The following is a 24,823-nucleotide window of genomic DNA, read 5'->3' on the forward strand; positions in this document are numbered from 1 at the left end:
GAGTTCTTAGATTTGACAGAAAAAGCACAATCCATAAGTTTAAAAAATTGATAAATTGGAGTGCACCAAAATTTAAAACTTTTGCTCTGTAAAAGAGTATATGAAAAAAATGAAGACAAGCTACTGACTGTGAGAAAATATTGCAAACCATGTATCTGACAAAGGATTCGTATCTAGAACAAATAAAAAACTCTACATTAAAAAAACCCCAAAAAATCCAATTGGAAAATAGGCAAACAACACAAACATTTCACTGAACAGAATATATAGATGGCAAATAGACACATGAAGAGATGTTCCACATCATTAGTCATTAGAGAAATTCTAATTGAAACATGAGCTACTACAATATATTTATCGGAATGGCTGAAATAAAAAACAGTGACAACAAATTCTGGCAAGGATGTGAGGAAATTGGAGCACTCGCACATTGCTGATAAAAATGTAAAATGATAGGGCTTCCCTGGTGGCGCAGCGGTTGAGAGTCTGCCTGCCGATGCAGGGGACGCGGGTTCGTGCCCTGGTCCGGGAGGATCCCACGTGCCGCGGAGCGGCTGGGCCCGTGAGCCATGGCCAGTAGGCCTGCGCGTCCGGAGCCTGTGCTCCGCAGTGGGAGAGGCCACAGCAGTGAGAGGCCCGCATACCGCAAAAAAAAAAAAAAAAAATGTAAAATGATATAGTTATCTGGAAAAGTGTGGCTGTTTCTTATAAAATTAAACATGCAATTACCATGTGACTCAGCAATTGAAGTCTGGGCATTTATTCTAGAGAAATGAAACCTTATATTCACAAAAAAATCTATACACAGATATTGATAGCAGCTTTATTCATAACAGCTCAAAACTGGAAACAGTCCACATGCCCATCAATGGGTGAATAATCAAATAAACTGTGGCATGTACACACCATGAAATATTCAGCAGTAAAAACACACGCAACTTAGATAAACCTCAAGGGAACTCTGCTGAGTGAGAAAAGCCAAGTCAAAAACATTACATACGCTATGATTCTATTTATTTTACAATTTTGAAATAATAAACTTATGAAAATGGAGACTAGATTAGTGGTTGCCAGGAATTAAGGATGGAGGGGCTGGATAGGAAGCAGGTGAGTGTAGTTACAAAAGCAACACGAGGGATCCTTGTAGGCACGGAACTGTTTTGTATTTTGACTGTTTTGTTGGATATAGGAACATACACAAACGGTAAAACTGAATGGAACTAAATGTGCGCACGTGTGCGTCCGTGCACGCACACACGAGAACATGTAAAATGGAAATTGGAATAAGATTGATGGATCTTATCAATGATAATATCTTGCCTGTGATATTGTTCTGTAGTTTCCCCAGATGCTACCATGTGAGGAAATTCAAGAAACGGTACATAGGGTATCTATTATTTCTTACAACCGCATGTGAGGCTACAGTCATCTCAATGACAATTTCAATTAAAAAGACTGACAATTCCAAGTGTGGGTGAAAATGTGGAGACACTGGAAATCTCATCCACTGGTGAGAATGCAAAATGGTAGAGCCACCTTGTAAAGGGTTTCATTGATTTCTTATAAATGTGAAGGTATACGTACCTTGCAACTCAGCAATCCCACTCCTAGATATTTACCCAAGACAAATGAAATCATATGTTGACACAAATATCTAAATGCAAATAAGATATTTCTAAAAAGGCAAAACTATTAAGAAATCAGACCAGTGGTTGTCAGAGGCTGGGGGTGAGAAGAGAGAATTGATTTCCAAAGGGCATGTACAAAGGAACTTTATGAAGTGATGGAAATATTCTATATCTCAATTGTGGTGGTGTTGATATTGTACACATTTGTCAAAACTCATCAAACTATCCTTAAAAAGGATGAATTTTATTGTATGTAAGTTATACCTCACATTAAAAAATTCAGCAAGACTTATGAATACATGATCAATATACTGAAACGATTTCTATATATAACAAATAGAAAATGAGATAAAAATACCATTTACAACAGCATCAATGAGCAACAAATTATCTAGGAATACATCTAATAGATGCACATACCTCTACACAGAAAACTAAGAGACATTACTGAAAATAATGAAAGATACACAAGTTCATTGACTGGAAGACTAAATGTATAAACAGATCAATTCACCCAGCTCCAAATTGATCTGCAGATTCAATGCAATCTCAGTCAAAATCTCTTGGCAAGTTTCTTTTTGAAATGACAACTGAGAAGCTGATTTTTAGAGTTCTATGGAGACGCAAAACAATGCTAAGAGCCACGGCAATCCTGAAGAAGAGTGGGAGGATTCACACTACTAGATGTTAAAACTTCTAAAGCCACAGTAATTAAATGTGTCTGATATTGGCTCAAGGATGGACAAAAAAGATCCACCCATATAAGAATACATGATTTATGACAAAATGATACTAAAATACGATGAGAAATAGAAAATGCTGGATTAATTTGATAATTCATCAAGGTAAAACAAAAACCTATTAGAAGAAAACATAGGAGACTATGATCATGACCTTGAGCCAGGCAAATATTTATACAATGGGACACAAAAAAGCATAACTTCTAAAAAATATTAAATAAGAACCTCTATTAAAACACGCCATTATGAGAGTGAAAGGGTAAAGCACAGAATCAGAGAAGATATCTGCATTGTATATATTATAACAAGGATTTATATCCAAAACATAAAAGAATTTCTACGAACCAAGAAACCCAAGGGAGAAAAAGGGCAAATTTCTTCACAAGTCAGCATATATGAATAGACAAAAATCATACGTAAAATGTCTAATTTCTTTAGTCATCTGGGAAATGCAAATTCAAACCTCAAATGCAATACTAGAATATAATCAAACAGAATGACTAAAAAAAGAGAAAAGAAAAAAGAAGAAAATTAAACAATACAAGTATTGACAAGGATATAGAGCAATAAGGGACTATTGTATATGGCTGACATGTGTAGAAATTGATACAATCACTTGGGAAAATTGTTTGACATTATTAAAGCTAATCATACACATACCATAAGATGCAGTAATTTCACTCATCATGAAAAAGAACTGTATACATATGGACACCAAAAATATGCACAAAAATGTAGCTGCCTGCAGAATTTCCAAGAGCCCAAAACCGAAACAATCCAAATACCCATTAGTAATAAAATGGATTTTTGAAAGTATTGTAAATTCACACAATGCAATATTATACAACAGTTTTAAAAGACAAACAATACTATAGCAACAAAAAGGGGTACACCACTGTTACACATAGTGTGGATAAATTTTAGAAACATAACATTAAGGGAAAGAAAATAGCACAAAAATGACATATTGTTTGATTCCATTTCTATGAAGCTTAAATAAATAGTCAATACTAATCTATCATGAAGAAAGGCAGAATAGTGGTTTTCTTTGTTGGGGGTAATTTCTAGGAAGTGGCAAGGGAGGTTTCTGAGAGTATGATTACAGCCTACTTGATCAGGGCGACAGTTAAACAGGTATGTTCACTTTATAAAAATGTATAGGACAGGAACTTAGGATTTGTGTTTCTTCCTGTGTATGTTATATTTCAACCTAAGTTTACAAACAAAATAGGAGTAACAGACACTCATTAAAATTGCAGCATCAATTCTTTTGGGACATACCTTTGTATCAATTTAGAACAAGAATAAGTAGAAAGCTAGATGTACACGGGGTTTTTTCTAAACATTAAAAATATATTCTTCTAAGAATATGGTCATTAGAATGTAGCTAAATTTTGCCAGTGTGGTAACGACAGTGTGTATTTAAGAGTAGAAATCTAAATATGCAGTAAATTTCAAATGACTCCATTTTAATATTGGATAATTCTAATTTTACTGTATTAGCAAGACAAGCAAGCAGAGACCCTATCTTAAAGATGAGATTAGTGCATATATTTGCATGATGAATAAAAATTTCCCAGAAATTTGGGAATCTATGCCTTTGATATGTATCTCACTACGATTAGTTGGATTCCCTCCAACTGTTAGGGCAAAGGAGTGAAAACATTAGTCATTGCCAAGTTCCCAATGTATTTCCTTGGACCACCAGCTAGAAAATTCCATGTAAGTTTATTTAGTCAACCAGTCTGTTTTAAAATTCCTCTATGTACATCACCCATTTGTGTTAAAAAAAATTATTAAAAATTTTTAGAGTAAGACTTATTATTCCAACAATTTTATAAATGTGAGGTAATGACTATAGAACCCTGTAATTGTAAAATTACCTAACAGAACATGCCTTGTTGGCCCTTTTAGAAACCTCTGTGGAGTACACACACACACACACACACACACACACACACACACACACACACACACACACACAATACTGTGTTCTGGTGGAAGAAGCAGAAGGTCTTGAAGAAGTGACTTAAGTTTACTGAGTGAAGAATACATAGAAAATTATTTAGAAAATGAATGACCATTGTTCTCAATAAACCCCCAAAATATCAAATTTAAGATGCCCATGATATTCTGAGGATCAAGGAGCACACACACACGCACACAATTTATTGGATTACTGCAATTTCAGAGGCAGAAAACCTGACATGGTGAGATACAGTACGTTTTTTGGGGTGGGGGGAGAACATTAAGTCCTTATAGAAACTTTAGGAAGATACTAAGGCTAGATCTTTTTGTTTTTCTTTTTTTGTTTTCTTTCTTTTTGAAAGGTTTTATATCTCATTTCTTTCTTTGTGAAATGTTTCCAAAATTCATTTGCTCAGTATGTACTTAAAAGAAGTTAACTTAAAACAACTAGCAGTTGTTTTTACTGCAGGCATGTTCATGGATGTTCTATTGGTTCAAGGATAAAATTAAAACAAGATATCCTCTGTAAAGCAAATATATTTATTATGCACTTTCATATACATAGGGATTTTTGCTTAATATAATACAAGGAATAAAATAAAACTTTTACAATGTGAAATTCAATGTACATTTTAGGCTATTTACATACCCCAAACCAAGGGAAAAATGAAAAAAGAAAAAGCATTTGTCTGAAACTACATTTGCTGAGAAGTGTAAATGGAGGACATTAAAGTAAAACAAACATTTGCATAGGCAAACAACATTGGAAAAGTACTTACTCCTGTTTTTTTAATCAGTGAACTGTTATTGGTGAGGATCCCAGTAGGCATGGGGATGCGGGTGCAGGACATAACTGGCTGTACTTTGCAGGACATACTGAGTTCTGGTCAATCTTCCTTCCAAAACCTTTCCTACAAACATGGAGATTTTTTCATTGCTGTAATTTTTTATGACTTCCTTTATTATCAACTCATGACTCTTAGGGAAGCACAAATGGAATGGTATAAAACTTATAAGCACATGGCATCATGGTTGTGTTGTGGCATCAGGTGATTTACAAAATTTAAATTTTTATTTAAAAAATAGCTATTTAGGAGTTTTATATTTGTGGGACTATTTTTACTCTCTTAATGAAGCAGAAGCTATTGTCGGTCACAGTATTAAATAAATCCCCACAGAAACAAATAAGCAAAGCAGGGCATCTTCAGCCCCCTTTTCATCTTTATTCTAACTGAAAGCCACTGCTGTCCTATTCCAAAGCTTAATTAATGTAAAAACATCCAGAGGAATATTTTCTTTTGAAAATCATATTTTTCCAACAAGTTCTCTTCCTACCAGCTGTTTCAAGTGTATATAGTATGGATATGAAAACATTTAGCTCTTCAGAAAACATAAATCCCTTATGTAATGAGTCATATCTTTGCCCTTTGGCCACAAGGTGCATTTCTGTAAAAACAATAACATTAAATAAATACAATTCCAATAATTCAAGGTTTACTAGAAAAACTGGCAGCTTTCAGGGTTCTCTTTCTAAAGAAAAATACACCTAATAAGAAACTGGAGCTTCATCTTCTAAAATTATGTAAATGTACTGTATTTGAGATATAAGTAAAGTTGGTTATAATAGGATGTGTTCATATTTATTAACAGAATCATTAACACTTTTAAGGCTACTTTGCAAGAGTCCTATTAAGCGTATTTAATAAATGTCCCATAGGGACAAAAATTCAATACTTGAAACATTCACATTCGAGTTATCAATATTGCCATGTCACCTTAATATTAATTGAACTTATCAACTTATCTCCTATTCTTGATTATGACTTACTGGTGACATAAATGCATGAGTTTTGCTGACTTTAAAAAATAGAAGCAAAAATAAAAGCCTTATAGGAAGATCAAGTGAAACATTTATCACAACCAATTATACATTTCTATTTCTGTGAACAATGTATCATGTATATGTCCTTCATATATGAAGATGACATTACTGACTTCAGTTACTAAGACATTTTCTAAAGAATTTTTCCAGTAGTAACAATGGTTTTGTGCTGAATCTCCAAATTCTCTTCCCTTATTCCTCCTTATGCACATAGAAAGAACAGAATTTCTGGGTTTTGTAAGATCCCAGGGCTTTTTCAAAGATCAAACCTACAACCTTGGTTTCTAAACAATAAATTTAAATCTTTCCAGACATGCACACAACCCACTAAGCTAGCTCAACTGGTTTGGAGTCCACCCAGGAGGCTAAAGCTCTGGGTCACATGCCCATTTGAGCGGTCAACTTTGTTTTCCTTGGTTACAGACTTCACCCTTAACCCTGGCATCCATCATTCTGGAAGCGATTGTCCAAAGAGAAAAACAGGAAAGAGTTTGTGGACAGAAAAGTGCAAATCCATCACTACCATTTATCAAATAGCAGTAAAAAAAAAAAAAAAAATACACCTGTACTATGGCCGATAGGTCAGTGGTGTCATCAGTGAAGGAAAACACGTATTATATTCATCAAGAATATGCATCCAACTAATCACCAAAATTGATCCGATTGATTTTGAGTGGGGGCTATTTTGGTCATGCAGTGATTTACAAAATAGAAACAGCTGAGAGAGAAGCTAGCATCACAATTTACAGTGGTAGATATTTTTTTTAACTGGATTGAAGAGAGAAGGGTAGTCAATGAATTGTTCAGGGATCAAAAATCTACCCTCACATAGACAGGTGCATCTCCCTCTACACACATGCCCCCGAGGCCTGGCTCTGTCCCTGAGAATTTTCATGCCTCAGGAACGATCATCTGTCTTCTTGGATGTGGAATGACAAGTGCGTGGAAGGTGAAACTGCATCCCAGTGAGTGAAGCAGAACTTTATTCTGCCTAAAGTCCGTGTGTGGGTTCTTTTCTTTCTTTTGTGTTTTCTTTTGCTTTTTTTCCTTTTTGTGACACCTTTAGCCAAAGATTAGGAGGATTCTACTGGGAAATCCAAATATAAACTACTTAGAGCAGATCCCTAAAATACTAGACATTTAAAAAAATCTTTCATGACACTATTTTTTCACCTCGATGTGGCATTAAATAGAAACACATTTTTAACCAGTGCTGAAGGTGTAGTGAACGTAAAATAGTTGCATGATTTACTTTATTGAGTGACATTTTTAAGGATACAGGAAACAAGCCATACACTACAACAAGGCAAATACAACTGAAACAGTATGCTTAAGTTTTGTTTGCCACAGAAAGAAAAAAATAAATACAAAGAACACTGCCTTTTCATATATATTTGATCATGGCACATGCACATTTATCAAATCTTAACTTAAAATACTTTACTCAAAATCTTTTTCAGCTTTTATCAGGGAACTGCAGTATGTATCTGCATTAAAAAAAAAAAAAGTGCTTACTCTTGGGTAGTGAATACAAAGCACACAAAATGAAATTTTTTAAATACAGAGGGTTACACTGAGAAGGCAGCCTTACTATTTAGGCACATTACAGTATTTAAGGTAACTGTACTGCAGATATCACATTCTTCACTTTTTTTTTTTTTTCAGCAAATCAACAGGCATTTTATGTTTTCATCCAGTAGCTGAAGAATCACTCCAATCACAATGTCTTCTGTTTCACAGAATAGGAAACTAATGCAAAAGTTAAAAAAAAAAATTAATTTCTATATTATACTTATTATCTAACTACATCTCATTTTAAAACCATACAAAAGAATATATACATATATTTATTATGTAAAGCACAAAAGTAGACCTTTTAGAGATTCATTATTTAACGTATAAATCACCTTTAAAGAGTCCACAAAGTGTTTACCTTAATTGATATGTTTTACTGTATAATATATATCTACACTTAACCTTTACAAAAGATAGAATGAGTTGGAGGGCTGTACCATCAAAACTAAATATTTTAAAAATAAATCACATTGGAGAATGTATTAACTACTTTAGACAAATTATTGTTGAATGAGATTTGACTAGTCGTCTGTAGGTTCACAGTGAAGGGTGTTTATTATTAGGAGGTATAGGAAATGTATTTATAATAATGTTTTACCTAAAACATCCCTAAAAATTTATCTCCAAAGACAAAAAAGCAAAAGAAGGATTTCAAGTTTGTTAAAGAAAAGAGTACAATTTTGTTAGAGGATGAAAAATGATTAGACAAAGTGGGATAAATATACCTGTAGTATAAGTTAGAAAAAATTCCTAGTGAAATCTGAATTTATCTCGAATATGAGAAATGTACTTCCAAAAAAGTATCCATAATATAAACTTATGCATCTGTTTTCCCATTAACTTCCCCTATGTAATTACTGTAGCATCCACTCTAGTGAAAAGGAGAAAAAAAAAATGTTTTTATTTAATAAATATAACTTTGAGGTTTAAACGTTTAATTCTTACGTCTAAATATACTGGGTTCTAAATACCCTCCTGCCAATACATCCATTTATCATCTTTCCACACCTATTCTTGATATGTGTAAATTTTACTTGGAAGATTCTTAAGAGATCTGTCATAATAAAAATTACCTTTCATGATTAAATCTTTGATTTCTTCCAGGGTGGAAAAAGGAAGGAAATTAACATTCACTAACTACCTACTAAGCACTATATACACTACCTTATTCAAACCCCAAAGGGAATATTACTGAAATAGCCCCTGCCTCTGTTACCATCAGAGAACTTTGAAGAGGGGAAATGACTGTATAGGAAGGAATTCTTAATCTGAGATCCATAAATAGCATATTCATTCACCCACTCATTCACTTATTCAACACATTTCTACTGAGAAACGACTATAGGTCCAAGGAGTATTCCAAGTACCTGGAATACAGTGGTCAACAAAAGAGATAAAAATCCCTACTCTCACAAAGCTTACATTTCAGTAGAGAGGAGACAAATAATAAACATAATAATAAGTAAAATATATAAAGCATGTTAAATAGTAAGTACTGTGGCTAATGTAAAGCAGGAAAGGGGGAAGTGGAGTGCTGGAGGTGGGAGAATTCAAATTCCAAGGAGTGACGAGGGAGGGTCTTGCTGAGAAGACGACAGGAATGGTGATGACGTGGCCGTGTGGATTAGGGAAGAGTATTCTAAGTAGAGGGAACTATACTTTGGACATTTATTCTTTATGTCGATGAAATGTTACCTTTTATAATGGTGTTTCCTTTTTATAGTTGAAGCTTGGGTCAGAACCCTCAATCTGAAGCTTCAGGGCTTGTTTAAGGCTTAATTCCGTCTCCGAGGAAGGATATCCTTCCAGCACTTCCTGATGCCCTCTATCCTGTGCTGTTCGTGGGACTGAAACCCTACCCAGAAAAACCTGGTTGCCCTGAAGATGATAATTCGGATTTGTCATTATTCCGTTTCTCTTCTTCTGTTCCCCACTTTGTTGGTGAATAAGAAACTGCTGTTGTGATCGACCGATTTCTTGCTGAGCTGAAGGTATAATTTTGCACTGCGATTCTGCTGGCATCTGTTTAGCTGGTGCACTAGTCCCAGATTTGGCTGTAGGTCCTCTTTTATCAAACTGAGTCATTTCATATTCTAGAACCTTTGGCTGTGAAGAATTATTTTGTTTAGCTTTTTTCCCAGCTGACCCAGATTTGTTGGCATTTTCTGATTTCCCCCCTTTATTTGTTTTAGTTGACTTCAAACTGGGCTTTACTTGACTCCACTCAAACTCACTGCTAGGTGAATGATGGCTCTGTCCCAAGGACTGTGTTGTGGAAGATGGGGAAACAATTGACTGTCGACTTCTACTGCGCGGCAACGAATGCTGCTGAATTTGTTCTGTAAATGACAAGCTGTGAAAGCTGTCAATTGGCACTGTTTGAGCCGTTGCTGTAGATGAAGTAGTTCTCAAAGATGAATTTTTTGAGCTTTTCAGGGAATTATTTGACAATGACGACTTCTGCCGATCAACTGTCGAGTCTGGAGATTCTGAAGGAGAACTGAATGCGTGAGCTGGCCCATTCGGGAACCCGCGCAGCGAAGGCTGCACGTCCCCTCCACCAGTGCTGCCAGAGCTATTTGATTTAATTGTTAATGACTGCAGTTTTGAAGACACTGACTGTAGAGGCTTTTGCTCCATTGTGTGGACAGGGGATGGAGAACAGCCATTCAAACTGGATGCACCATATTTTTCTAATAATTTAATTATTTGAGAATGTCCATTTTTGGCTGCAACACGCATAGCAGTGCGTCCAAATTGATCAGCATGGTTTGGATCAGCACCATGCTCTAATAAAACCTGCACAACATCAATGTGCCCTTCCTGGGCCGCAATGCAGAGCGCAGTTGCGCCTTGATTACAGGTATGGTCCACCATGGCGCCATGCTCAATCAGAAGCTGCACCACTTTTACATGGCCCTGCCAGGCTGCAGACTGCAGAGCGGAGCGCTTTTCATTGTCTGCAGCGTTGACGTCAGCATGGTAGGTGATCAGAACCTGCACCATTTCCAAATGGCCTTGCCAGCAGGAAACATGAAGTGCTGTCCTTCCTTCAGCATCACTTGCTTCTACATTTGCACCATTTTCTAAAAAATATTCAGCCATTGTAAGTTGGTTTTCTAAGGCCAAAATATAAAGCGTAGGCCTACCATCAGCATCTTTGTAGTTCACATCAGCTCCGTGGCTAAAAAGTAATTCAACAATGTCCCTGTGTCCTTCTAATGCAGCAACCCGCAGTGCATTTCTTCCATCATAACCTCTGTGATCAATGTTGGATTTGTTTTCCAGTAACACTTGAACACAATCATAATGACCCTCTTGCGAAGCCAGTATGAAAGGTATCCGCCCATCGTTATCAATTTCATTTGTTCTAGCACCTTGTTCAATAAGTGCTTCACATATTAATCTGTGACCTTCAAAAGCTGCCATGTGCAAAGGTGTCCATCCAGCATCATCCCTGTGATTTTCATCTAATCCCCTATCCAGTAGAGTACGTACAACTTCAACATTTCCTTGGGCTGAAGCTATGCTGAGGACTGTCCTCCCTTCACTGTCAATGCTGTCCACAGCTGCACCCCAAAACAGAAGTGTGTTTACAACTGAAGCATGACCCATAGAAGCTGCTGCTAACAGGGGTGTACGACCATTGTTATCTGTGTGGTCGACATCTGCTCCCCCCTCTAGAAGCAAGTCAACCACGTCGACGTGTCCTTCGTAGGCAGCCACCAGCAGTGGAGTCATGCCATCTTTATCACAGTGATCTACTTCAGCACCTCGATCGATTAAAAGGCTAACAACCGATGCATGTCCTTTACTTGCAGGAACACAAAGTGCAGCCACAGAGAGTGCAGTCCTGCCATCGACATCCTCGTGATTCACTTCTGCTCCGTGGTCCAGTAGGTGTTCCACGATCTCTCTATGGCCCATGTAGGCTGCTGCTATCAAAGCAGTTCGACCTTCATTATCAGCTTTGTTGACTTCAGCACCATGCTGTAGCAAGTTAAGTACAATATCCTCATGTCCTCCCCAGGCTGCTGCCCTCAAAGCTGTTCGGCTATCAGCATCTGCACAATCCACTGTGACGCCAGCATACAGCAGTGCAGAAACGACCTCAGTATGACCACCCCAAGCAGCAGATCTTAATGCTGTCCAGCCATCCTGATCAGTGTGATTAATATTTGCTCCACAACCAATCAAACAATTAACCACCTTGGTATGTCCTTGTCTAGCAGCTAGGGTAAGTGGTGTGTGCCCATGAGCATCTTCTATCTCTAAATCTGCTCCCCTAGAGACGAGTAAATTCACTACATCAAGGTTGCCACTGTAAGCAGCATTAGCCAGTAATGTTCTCCCATTTGAATCACACTGATTTACTGATGCTCCATTATCTAATAATGTCCGAATGGAATCCTCTCTTTCTAAGGCTTGTCGGACTATGCATGATGTGCGATCATCTTCACTGTTGACATGAGCACCAGCTTTCACCAACAGCTGTAGCACTTCTTGCTCCTTGGGTATTAGTGTAGACAGGGAGTCTCTGACAGGTGTACCATTCCATATCATCCACAGAGCTAACTCAGCTGTCTCTAACTGTAAGTTTGAATTAATTAAGTGCAATGCAAATTCTTGTGCTTCCAATGGTGTTAAATTCTTGGCTTGACAGGTATAACTCATGGCCAACATTCGGTGTCCTTCTGCTGCATTACATAAATACTTCTGAGTGCAGTGTTTCACATCCAGAAGCCACTCTGCAAAACTGTAGTGAAACAGTATTTTAGTATCTCCTAGTCCATCAACGAGAAGTTTGGAGAGGACATCTAACTTGCGCTGAAAGTCTTCCAAGCTTAATGACATACTTTTGGTCCATACCGCATGATATAATTCCGTTATGGTCAGAGGTCGGCAGGCTGCAAGAATCACATTCAAAATAGGCTGAACCTTTGCAAACTGTTTTCTTACGAAAAGTCTCTGACACAGCCAGAGATACAGACCATTTAGAGTTCCTGGGATGTCACGAATCTCTCTTAACATAATAAAATTTTCTACAACTCCATCGAGAACTCGTTCTAGATAAAGAAAGCATCCGCTGCTCTTAATGTGCAGTTGATTTAACATCTCTGCAGTTTCTTTTGTGAGGTGTTGTCGCAAGGCTTCTTCTTGATCTAAGCGATGAAGAATGTACTGCTGAACATCCTTAACGATATATGCCTTCCGAAGGTCATCTAAACTTATTTTTCGAAAACCTAAGGACAAAAAAGTAGATGTCAATTGAAAATGATTATCAAAGTTGCCATATATTCAAAGAGAATGTCTTCAACATGTGACAAACTGAGAAGCAAATAAATCAATAATAAGTCAATTAATACTAATAAACCAGTCAATAGATACCTATAAGTATATGAGTCAGTTTTCTTTTCCTTCTGGAAAAACACACTGATGGCAGATAAACGATTTCATTTCCCTATCCACAAATGGAACTATTTCTTATTCATTTAGTGGCTCAGTGCTCCTCTCAACTTCCATGATAAGAGATACTAAACTGAGCGTTAGACATCTTACACACATAGCCAAGCACATTGGGAAGATTTTTCTGATCCCCCAAATGATTAGGAAAAAAAGTTGCAGGAGACATAAATAAGGTTTGTTTGTTTTTAAAAGCTGATCTTTTCCATGTGAAAAATTTACATATTTCTATCCACATAACTGAAGGTACACTAGTCTTAATTATGGAATTGAATATTTGCATACAGTTAGAATATCACCTGTCATTGCCTTTAAATTACATTATTTTACATGTTACCAAATTAAAATAATTAAATTTTAGACTGTCAATAAACAGCTTGAATCTGAAGATGCAAATTGGTCAAATTATGCTAACAAAATTTCAGCACTGTGAAAATAAAGCAACTTAATAAACTTCAAACCAACCTAAAACCATACTAGTTACAGCCATTCAAAACTCACTTTAAGTTCTTTAAAGGAAACCTTATCATTTTGCGAAGGGAGATGATATACTGTTTTATAGACATGGATATATTAGACAACTGTGTAATTCATCTTCCAGAAGAAACAACTGCTAAGTGAATGAACTCTCTTAAGAGGAATAAATCTAGAAATTCAGCAAAGATTAGTGATGGTCAATTAATACTGAGTAAAATACTCTTAATTGAATAAAACAAATGTATATATCACCTACTATATGCCAGGTACTATGTGAGGAAATGAGACTTTCACTTTGTGGTGAGAAGTCAGTGAGGACAAAGGCAGATCTGCCTTCTGAAAGGCTAACATCACTAAAGACGAACAGATGGAATCAACTCTAGAGGCAAAACCTCTTATAGAGGCTGTGATAAAGTCTACATAAGAATCACTATGACTTCCCTGGTGGCGCAGTGGCTAAGAATCCGCCTGCCAATGCAGGGGACATGGGTTCGAGCCCTGGTCCAGGAAGATCCCACATGTCGTGGAGCAACTAAGCCCATGCGCCACAACTACTGAGCCTGCGCTCTAGAGCCCGTGTGCCACAACTACTGAAGCCCGCGCGCCTAGAGCCCATGCTCCACAACAAGAGAAGCCGCCGCAATGAGCAGCCCGTGCACCGCAACAAAGAGTAGCCCCTGCTCACCACAACTAGAGAAAGCCCACACGCAGCAACGAAGACCCAATGCAGACCAAAAAAATTAATTAATTAATTACCTAATTTTGTTTAAAAGGGGTGGTGGTGGTGGGATGAATTGGGAGATTGGGACTGACATATATACACTAATATGTATAAAACAGAAAACTAATAAGAACCTGCTGTATAAAAAAATAATAATAAAATAAAATTCAAAAAACAAAAAAGAATCACTGAGAACCTCAACAACCAAAGCAGTAGCAGCAACAGATAAAAATAAAAGTTGTATCTGGAAATTACTAATAAGAGCTAGACTGCGTAGAGCTTAGTAAGGTGGAGAAGGAAAGAGAACAGGAGTCAAAGTTGACATTCATTTGTGGTGTGGCCAAAAGCATGGAAAAAGAGACCACTAAAGGACAAATAACAGGTTTGGAGAGAAAGTTGATAAATTCAGTTTTGTAACACTAATCTTGAATTACTTAGATGAAATGGACAAATTTATTGAAAAACACAACCTACGAAGAATGACACATGAAGAAATAACAAATTTGCATACCTCTAAATCTATATAAAATGGAATCTGTAATTATATATATTTACATACATTCAACTGATTGATTAAACATATAACTGATTAGTCTCAACAGAATTAATTCCAAATGATAAATTTTAATTATGAAAAAAGACACTCCTGATCTGAAGAGTTTAAAACATGCCTAGAAGTGTATAACATTCTACATTTATCAGTGATATGAGATAACTTGCCTCCAAACCTTTTCTGTGTGTTCATTTGCTTTTGACTTTATAAATTCATTAAAACAATTTAAGCTGGAAAACACCTGGCATGTTGCTAATAAAAAGGATTTTAAAAAATAATAACTATCACCTTACATTGTACAGTGTTTTAAAGTTTCCGAAGTGATCTTGTAGATAATGTTTGGCATGAAAGATCATATTGCCTATTATGAATAAATATCTGTAATTTAAACCTACGTAACTAAGATATCATGATTGAAACTTGAGGTAATTAAGACAGAATCTAGGCTAACCCTCCACAGTAACAGGTTTGGTTCTTGGTTTGGTTCTGAAAGAAATATAAGAGATCAACGTTTATTGAGAGTCAATTATTTTTAAAGCAGCACTTCCAGTACTTATCATACATAACACTTCTTCTTATGTCAAGCCTGTGAGATAAGTTGCACCTGCCAATTCTAATTTGGAATGCATACATTTCAATTCAAAATCCATATATTTCATTAAAACATCAGTAGAAAGCAGAAACACGTAGGACATAAGGAATGCTGAAAAAATTTTTTAATAAGTGAAAAAAATGCTATGTTCATGGACAGAAGGAAAGCATGTTTTGTTTTATTTTATTTATTTATTTATTTATTTATTTATTTATTTATTTATTTATTTATTTATGCGGTACGCGGGCCTCTCACTGCTGTGGCCTCTCCCGCTGCGGAGCACAGGCTCCGGACGCGCAGGCCCAGCGGCCATGGCTCACGGGCCCAGCCACTCCGCAGCATGTGGGATCTTCCCGAACCAGGGCACAAACCCGTGTCCCCTGCATCGGCAGGTGGATTGTCAACCACTGCGCCACCAGGGAAGCCCAGAAAGCATATTTTAAATGTCAAACTTTTCCTAAATTTTAACCAAATGTAATAATTTTTTGTTTACATCAATGGTAGTTATAATTTTTAAAAAGCTGTTCAAGTCAATCTAGTGGAATAAAAGTAAAAACACCTATTTCAGAATAATATTGATGGCAAGGACGACTGGGAAGTAACTGTACAAGAAAATTTAAAATATTAAACCAATGTGACAGTTGCATACAGATGCCAACAGACAGTATAGAAGAGCAGACAGATGGTTTAGAAATACATCAATAACACACACACACATATATGCACATATGCCTACACTTAAGATAAAAGAAGCACTGACAACTAGTGGTACAGGGAGTTAATAAGCAGTGCTGAGAAGATCTGTGATTTGATAAAGTATCCAGATAAGAGTCTTATTTCACACCATTTGGTAGTATACTATAAGGATAAAAATCCTAAATGTAAAAATAAGAATATACAATAGTAAAGGACAATACATTAGAGGGAATATAACGGACTTCAAAAGAATTACTACAGTTTTAAAAAGCTGAAGAAAATAGTTGCAAAGAATAAAAAAATATGAAATAAAAGTCCTCTTAATAATCAATAAGAATATCACTAACTTCCTGGAGGAAACCTAGGTAAAGGTGAGAAAGTAATAATTCAAAGGAAAAAAAAGAGACAAATTGATAAATTAAGCATAAGGGGGAAGAATTCAATAGTAAATAAGAAGTATAAATAAAAACGAGATACTATTTTTCACACACTAAATCTGCAAATATGAAAATATATAAGTCAATACTGGTGGAAGTTCCGAGAAACCAACACTCTCAGGTAGAAACAGATGACATATAACTTTCTGGAAAGCAACCTGAAAATATGTATTTATAACTTTAGTAATATTCTTCAACGTTTACTCCCAAATTCCAAACCTATCAGCAACAGAGATGTGATCTGATGCTTACTACAGCTCAGCAGTTTTAATAATCAACAACATTTTAGAAGAAGGAGTAGGGTAAGAAAACAAGACCATATTCAGTTCCTCCTTATTCCTTCTTGGTTCACTGCTTTTTCCACCAAGACATGGTTCAAAGAAACACAAATTCATTTATTTGCTTTGTTCCAAGCTCTGATCTAGATGTTGAGGAGATAACAGTGGTGGACAAGACAAGCACATTTCCTGTTCTTATGGAGGCTGTATCTTAGTGGAGGAGACACCCAAGTAAGAAAACAAAGGTAAAATGTAAACAATTTTAAACAGTAGTAAGACATAGGAAGAAAAGTGTGTGACTAAGTAGTTGAGGTAGCAAAAATAGAAATCAGATAGAAACATACGGAGAAGCCTGCGGGAGACTGGTATTTGAGAAGAGATCGAAATGTTAAGATAGTAAGAAGTTCAGGAGAAGGTCATTCCAGACAGAGGGAACGTCAAGCGCAAGCCCCTAAAGCGGAAATGCACATCTGAAAATAACAACTGTGAACTGACGGAAATATAGAGAGAAAGGGAAATCTCATGTGTTGCTGGCAGGAGCGTAAATTATTTCAAGCACACTAGATAGCAATTTGGCAAAATGAACTAAAGCTCAAAATGTACACACTCTGTTCTCTAGTAATTCTGTCTAGGTTTGTAATATAAACCTTTAGCACACGTGCACAAGATGTGTTTGAGCACGCTCGTGAAGCATTTTTTGTAATCATGAAAAACTGAAATAATTAAATGTCCATGAACAGGATAATGGAAAAACTGGAGATTTATTCATGGGAAGGAATAATATACAGCAGTTAAAACCAATGAACTGGGTTTATAAGTAGTAATAGGAATAGGGCTCAAAAACAATGCTATAAAATAAAAAGATATAGTGATAATAATAATAATAGCAGCAATACACTTATGAAGCACTTATTATGTACTAGGCATTGTTCTAAGTGCTTCACATGTAATTTGTCATTTAGACTCACAAAAACTCGGTGGGAAAAGTAATAGGAATGTGTAATCCTCATTTTATAGATAAGGGCACTGAGGCACACAGGTCATTGGTAAGCTGCATAAGGTCACATAGCCAGTAAATGGGAATAGCTAGGATGGTGTATGCAGTGTTTTATTTATGTGAACTTTAAAAATATATGGAATACAAATATGAGTTGAAAGGACAGAAAATAAACTAATAATACTGGTTGTCTCAAATGAGGAAGGGAGAGAAATGGGATGACATAGACCAAAAAGGGCTTTAACTTTATCTGGACCTCACATACTAAGAGCTACATTAAGTATTAGCTGTTATCCTGTTAATCCCCCAACTTTTATCAACTAGATTTTCAATAACAACAGAACAGAATAGTATAATGGAAATCAAATCAAAAGTGCTGTTATTCGTAGCAAGGGAATCTAAAAGGGAATAAATCTGGTTAAAGGAAACCTTTTTTTTTTGTTTTTTTGCGCTACGTGGGCCTCTGACTGCTGTGGCCTCTCCGGTTGCGGAGTACAGGCTCCGGACGCGCAGGCGCAGCAGCCGTGGCTCACGGGCCCAGATGCTCCGCGGCATGTGGGATCTTCCTGGACCGGGACACGAACCCGCGTCCCCTGCATCAGCAGGCAGATTCTCAACCACTGCGCCACCAGGGAAGCCCAAAGGAAACCATTTTAACAAATTAGTAGGGTTTCACCATTCTGTAAAATGTATAGAACTATTTACAAGTGATATGGAATTAACCAATAACTTAATTACCTCTCCAATTACACTATAAATCCTGTGAGAGGTCCTTGTTTTATGCTCCTTTTACTTCCCATAGCACAAAGAAAAAAAGGGCTTTGCGTAATCTAATAGGAGTAACCACAACTTTATTGTGGTAGTAAAAAAGTAGAGTCGGGAAACAAGAAAAGTAAAGGAAGAAAAAAACTTGATCAGGTACTTCTATACATTGTATAGATTGTTTTCTCACACATCAGAAAAGGGTTAAAAAAAGGATCTACTTCAAGAGTTATCCTAAATGGCTGTTGACTCTGTCTCTCCTCTTAAACCAGGAAAAACCTCTTAGAGAAACTGCCACTGATTTTTAAATAGACATATTCACTACTCTCCGTCTAGTTAGAAGAAATATCATAAGCTGATCAGGACACATCAGCATAAAAAATGCAGCCCTACAGATATAAAGCAGCTAATATGGCATGAAATACTCATAATCTTTACTAAAGATGTCAGATAAAGAATCTTGAAAAAAAAAAGGTACTAGTAAATGATCTTAAAGTAGTCTATGGCTTGTTTTTTTTTTTTTTTTTTTTTTTTTTTAATTTTTATTTTTTTTTGTGGTACGCGGGCCTCTCACTGTTGTGGCCTCTCCCGTTGCGGGGCACAGGCTCCGGACGCGCAGGCTCAGCGGCCATGGCTCACGGGTATGGCTTGTTTTTAATACAACTTTTAAAAAGTACAGTTGAAAACAGCTGATAAACAGATAAAACAGCTGACAGAATAGCAGAAGCAATGACCAGACTGTCAACTGAGTACTCTCCTCTAAGAAAGAAACACATGTATTATTTAGTTCATCAATGAAACACATTTGAAGACGGCAGGAATTACGCTTACCAGTAAACATTTTAGTAACAGCTTTGCTCTGTTTTCGGGCAGAACAGAGAAGTAATAGCCATGGTGGAAAGAACTCGTGGTGACCAGCTAAAAGCTCTGCCACAGTCCCAGATAAGCTGGTAGACGTCTGTTCACCTTCGGTAACATTACACCCTTCATCCACAGAATCCACAAGTAGATAAAGGCTTTGCTGGGGAGGCTTCATTCCCAAAAGAGGGAGCAGGACACACCTGGAAAACACATCCATATGAGCATTCTGAATGTTATTGGCTATGATATTAAGGCTTGTTACCCAAACACTGGAATTACAGGTTATAAATATTGTTTTAAGAAAAAAATTAATGTTTTAGAATAAAACTATTGTACAAGTTTCAATTCCTCACTTTAATGAGAATACTGGTCCTAAATAGTTCACATTTCCAACAACATTTTCCACAATAAAGTGTGTGTGTGTGTATTATTGATTCAGCATTCTTAAGAAGGGCAGAGTATGAACCTGAAACGAGATCTCACTATTCCTTTCCTGAAATGTGTATCAATAATTAAAGCTTGAATTGTGTATCACGAAGCTAAAATGTATTGGAAAGGAAAAAGAAAGTGGGGACCACGTCAGTAACAGAAAAGATATCAAGAGTTCTCTAGAATTTAGAAGATTGTAGCATCATGTCTCTCACAAAATGACTGCACTTCACCTAGTTTGTCATACACAAGTTTTATTTTAAAAGACTTTTCAAAGATAAACTACAGTCTAGATTCCATTTGATGTATGTTCAAATTTCAATGTAAAGAATAAATTATTAGGTTTAATCCCACTGCAGAACACATTTCCTACTCAGATAATTTATACTGAAGTTGAATGCAACTTTTTCATAACTGAAACAATACTCATTCATTTTCAACAGATATTTACATGAGCATTCCATGTGCTGAATGAGGTACTGAAAGATACAGTGGTGAAGAGGACAGAATCCATCTAATTATGAACACCAGAAATGTACAGATAATCCTTTCTACAACTCTCTTCTTAATCTTTCAATCCTGATAGCAACCAAGATCCAGTGTATCACTAAGTCCTGTCAATACTTCTTTCTTTATTTATTTATTTACTTATTTATTTTTTTTTTTGGTGGTATGCGGGCCTCTCACTGTCGTGGCCTCTCCCTTTGCGAGCACAGGCTCTGGATGCGCAGGCCCAGCGGCCATGGCTCACGGGCCCAGCCGCTCCGCGGCATGTGGGATCTTCCCGGACCGGGGCACGAACCCGTGTCCCCTGCATCCGCAGGCGGATTCTCAACCACTGCGCCACCAGGGAAGCCCCTGTCAATACTTCTTTATAAAAGTCTTCAAACCCACCCTGGTCTGTATCACCACCCTACTCCAAACTGCCGTCGTCTCGTTCACCCAGGAACCACACTTATCTACAAGCCTCCAGCCACTCCCTCCAGCACTCCTACTGCAGCAGATCAAACTTTTCACAATGTTCCTCCAGCCGTACTAGTTTTTTCCATGACTTTTACTAGATACAATTACACAAGGGCCTTTTGGTTTGCAGTCTCCTCTGCCTGGTCTGTGTTTCCCTTCTCTCTTCATGCAGTAATTAACTCCTCCTTGGTCTTCAATGGTAAGCTTCAGAGTCACTTTCTCAAAACCGAGACCCTGTAATATGCTTTCACAACATCAAGTATTTCTCTTTCACAGCATTATCAAGTTTGTAATGTTAAACTTACTCACTTAATGTCATTCATTCTTATTTCTCTCTTTAGAGGTTAAGCATCAAAAGAACAGGGACTATGTCAGTCTTGCTCATGAGTATAACCCCAGAACCTAGCACAGTGCTGTACCCATAGGAGACCCTAAGTGAAGACTTCACACTGTTGTAGCCTAGACTGGAAAACAAATAACTTCAAGGTAGGCTGCTCAGTGCTACCAAAAAAAGCAGTAAAATTACTAACACAGTGGATAGGAAATGATCAACTCAAGGGAAGTAGATAAGAAAGGGAGAAAATGTCAGAGAAACATTCAAATATTAGGTGCTCAAGATGAACTAAGTTTTGAAGGATCAATTAAAATTCTCCAGGGATAGTAATAAATTTGCAATAAATTTTACAATAAAGGGAAGGCAGGGCCATCCTGGCAGAAGGAATGTTATAAATTTAGGAAAATCTCCTTTATTGTACCTTATGTATATAGTTCCTCTACTATGAGAACAAAGAAGGGTGACGTAAAGCCAGTGTTATACATTTACCTATGTATATAGTACATATATACATATACAGTATATATATATTTCTATATATAGTACATATAAAATATACTATCATAATATCCTATAGTAATATCCTATAATCAGTGCCACTTGAGAGAGACCATAACCTTAACTACTTTTTAAAAAAATTTTATTAATTTTATCAATTAATTTATTTTTGGCTGTGTTGGGTCTTCGTCGCTGTGCGGGTTTTCTCTAGTTGCGGCGAGCAGGGGCTACTCTTCGTTGCGGTGCGTGGGCTTCTCATTGCAGTGGCTTCTCTTGTGGAACACGGGCTCTAGACGTGACGTGCCAGCTTCAGTAGTTGTGGCATGTGGGCTCAGTGGTTGTGGCTCATGGGCTCTAGAGCACAGGCTCAGTAGTTGTGGCACACGGGCTTAGTTGCTCCACAGCATGTGGGATCTTCCCAGACCAGGGCTCGAACCCGTGTCCTCTACATTAGCAGGTGGATTCTTAACCACTACGCCACCAGGGGAGCCCCCACCTAACCTGTTTTTGATCAGGGTAGGGTAGGGGGAGAGGTCAGCAAAGTTAGGAGAGGAGCTTAGTCAGGAGAAAGTTCTAGAGTAAGGCAACAGACACAGGAAAAAAAAATCTAGTTAAGGCAATAGGACACACACAGGCTGGTGGAAGAGAAAGACCAGTGAACAACATACCGAAGAAAATTACTGAAAGAGTAAATGCTGGGCCGTACAAACTTTATTTTGAAATGTGAACTCTGACCTAAGGGTACTAAGGAGCCAGTGAAGTACTTTAAGCACAGAACTGATATGTTTATATCTGTGTTTAGAACGATAACTGGCTACAGTTGAAGGAAAGCCTGAAACAGAGTAAGTCTAGAAGGAAAGAGTGCGATAGGAGGCCACTGCTCAGAATTTAAGAGAAAAAAAAGAAAAAAGAATCTCCATCCTGAACTACTGTTACCAAGGCCATCACTGCTAACTTTAATTCAGTGCTTTATTGCATTTAAGTACTTCACATTTGCATCAACTCACTTGATTCTCACATTAAGTCTTTAAGATGGGTACTACTGTAATACCCATTTCCAGATGAGGAAAACAAGGCACACGAGAAGTCACTTATCCAAAGCTCAAGGAAGGGACTGAAGTTCAGGGTCTGGCTCTAGAACCTACACAAGGGTAGACGATTCAGCCTGGCTTGCCTAGGACTTTACCAGTTCTAAGTGCTGAGAACCAGCCATTCCTCCTCCCTGTCCATGCCCCCCACGCCCCACTCCTGGGCAAACCAGGATGGTCAGTCACCCCCTATTCTACACTCTTATCCACGACGGTCTACTATCTATCTAAAACCAATGTTATAAATAAGGTAGTAAGCAGCAAGGTCAGAATGAAGTAGACAGATCTGAGGGAAATTTGGTGGGTGAAATTGATAGGATTTGATGATTATTTCCGTTCTTTTGCATACTCCAGGTTGTGTGTTCTTCTTTTCCTAGTTCCTTATAATACAAACTGGAATCATTGTTTCATACTTCTAATATAATCCTTTAATGTCATGAATTTCCCTCAAGTATTTTCACTATCATCCAATTCAAAATAATTTCCCTTTGATTTCTTCTTTGAAACAGGTTACTGAGAAGTGAGTGGTATCGTTTTTAAATATTTGGGGACCTCCCAGGTATTTTATGTTCCTGTGTTACCATTATTTGAATTCAACTGTGATCAGATAACATACTTTGTATAACTTGCATACCTTTAAATTTATTAAGCGTTGTTCTATGGTCCAGAATGTCTAACTTAGTAAATGTGTGAGCATTTGAAAAGACTGTGTGTGCTACTGTTGGATGGACTGTTCTATAAATGTCAATTAGGTCAAGTGGTGATAGTGTTGTTCAATTGCTCTATATACAATTGACCCTTGAGCAACTTGGGGGTTAGGGGCACCGAGCCCCTGTGCAGTTAAAAATCAGCATACTGCTTGGAGAGGGTGTGGAGAAAAGGGAACCCTCTTGCACTGTTGGTGGGAATGTAAATTGATACAGCCTCAATGGAGAACAGTATGGAGGTTCCTTAAAAAACTAAAAATAGAATTACCATATGATACAGCAATCCCACTACTGGGCATATACCCAGAGAAAACCATAATTCAAAAAGACACATGCAGCCCAATGTTCATTGCAGCACTATTAACAATAGCCAGGACAGGGAAGCGACCTAAATGCCCATCGACAGATGAATAGATAAAGAAGATGTGGTACATATATACAATGGAATATTGCTCAGCCATAAAAAGGAATGAAATTGGGTCATTTGCAAAGATGTGGATGGATCTAGAGACTGTCATACAGAGTGAAGTAAGTCAGAAAAACAAATATTGTTTATTAATGCATATAAGTGGAACCTAGAAAAATGGTACTGATGAACTGGTTTGCAGGGCAGAAATAGAGACACAGATGTAGAGAACAAATGTATGGACGCCAAGGGGGAAAGTGGTGGGGCAGTGGGGGTGGTGCTGTGATGAACTGGGCGATTGGGATTGACATATATACACTAATACGTATAAAATGGATAACTAATAAGAACCTGCTGTATTAAAAAAAATAAATATAATAAAACAAAATAAAAACCCAGCATACTGCTATCTCTGTCTCAAAAACAAAGGAACCCAAGGGCAGTAAGCTAAAATAGTCAGGTATATATTTTTTCATTTTTTAAAAATTAAGCTATATGTCTCTTTATATATTTGTCTTAGGTAACATATAATTAGATATTGCATTTTTATCTAATCAGACAAACTGCCATTTATATTAGGGTATTTGCCATTTATATTAGGGTATTTACCATTTACATTTAATGTGATTATCATATGATTCAGTTTAAATTTACTATATTCTTATACATACCATTTTAAAATATACAAGTATATCTGTAGGATATATTACTAGGATTAGAGTTGCTAGGTTAAGGGGCATATCTGTGTATATCTTCACAGATATTGTC

The 24,823-nt window shown here is 37.0% G+C and overlaps 1 protein-coding gene across 2 annotated transcripts in view; it reads right to left on the reverse strand.

The window, feature by feature from the left end:
- Nucleotides 1-4,855: 4,855 nt before the first annotated feature.
- The window catches only part of ANKRD50 (ankyrin repeat domain containing 50), a 44,179-nt gene continuing 24,211 nt past the window's right edge, over nt 4,856-24,823 (reverse strand). For both annotated transcript variants that reach the window (XM_059066302.2, XM_067036637.1), the window contains exons 3-5: nt 19,601-19,830; nt 9,489-13,036; nt 4,856-7,967 (exon numbers count right to left, since the gene is read on the reverse strand). In XM_059066302.2, the coding sequence (XP_058922285.1) occupies nt 9,492-13,036; nt 19,601-19,830 (3,775 nt within the window). In that variant the 3' untranslated portion in view covers nt 4,856-7,967; nt 9,489-9,491. The remainder of the gene's footprint in view (nt 7,968-9,488; nt 13,037-19,600; nt 19,831-24,823) is intronic.

The sequence above is a fragment of the Kogia breviceps genome, chromosome 6 (genome assembly GCF_026419965.1).
Source record: "Kogia breviceps isolate mKogBre1 chromosome 6, mKogBre1 haplotype 1, whole genome shotgun sequence".
In the NCBI taxonomy this organism is placed as follows: domain Eukaryota; kingdom Metazoa; phylum Chordata; class Mammalia; order Artiodactyla; family Physeteridae; genus Kogia; species Kogia breviceps.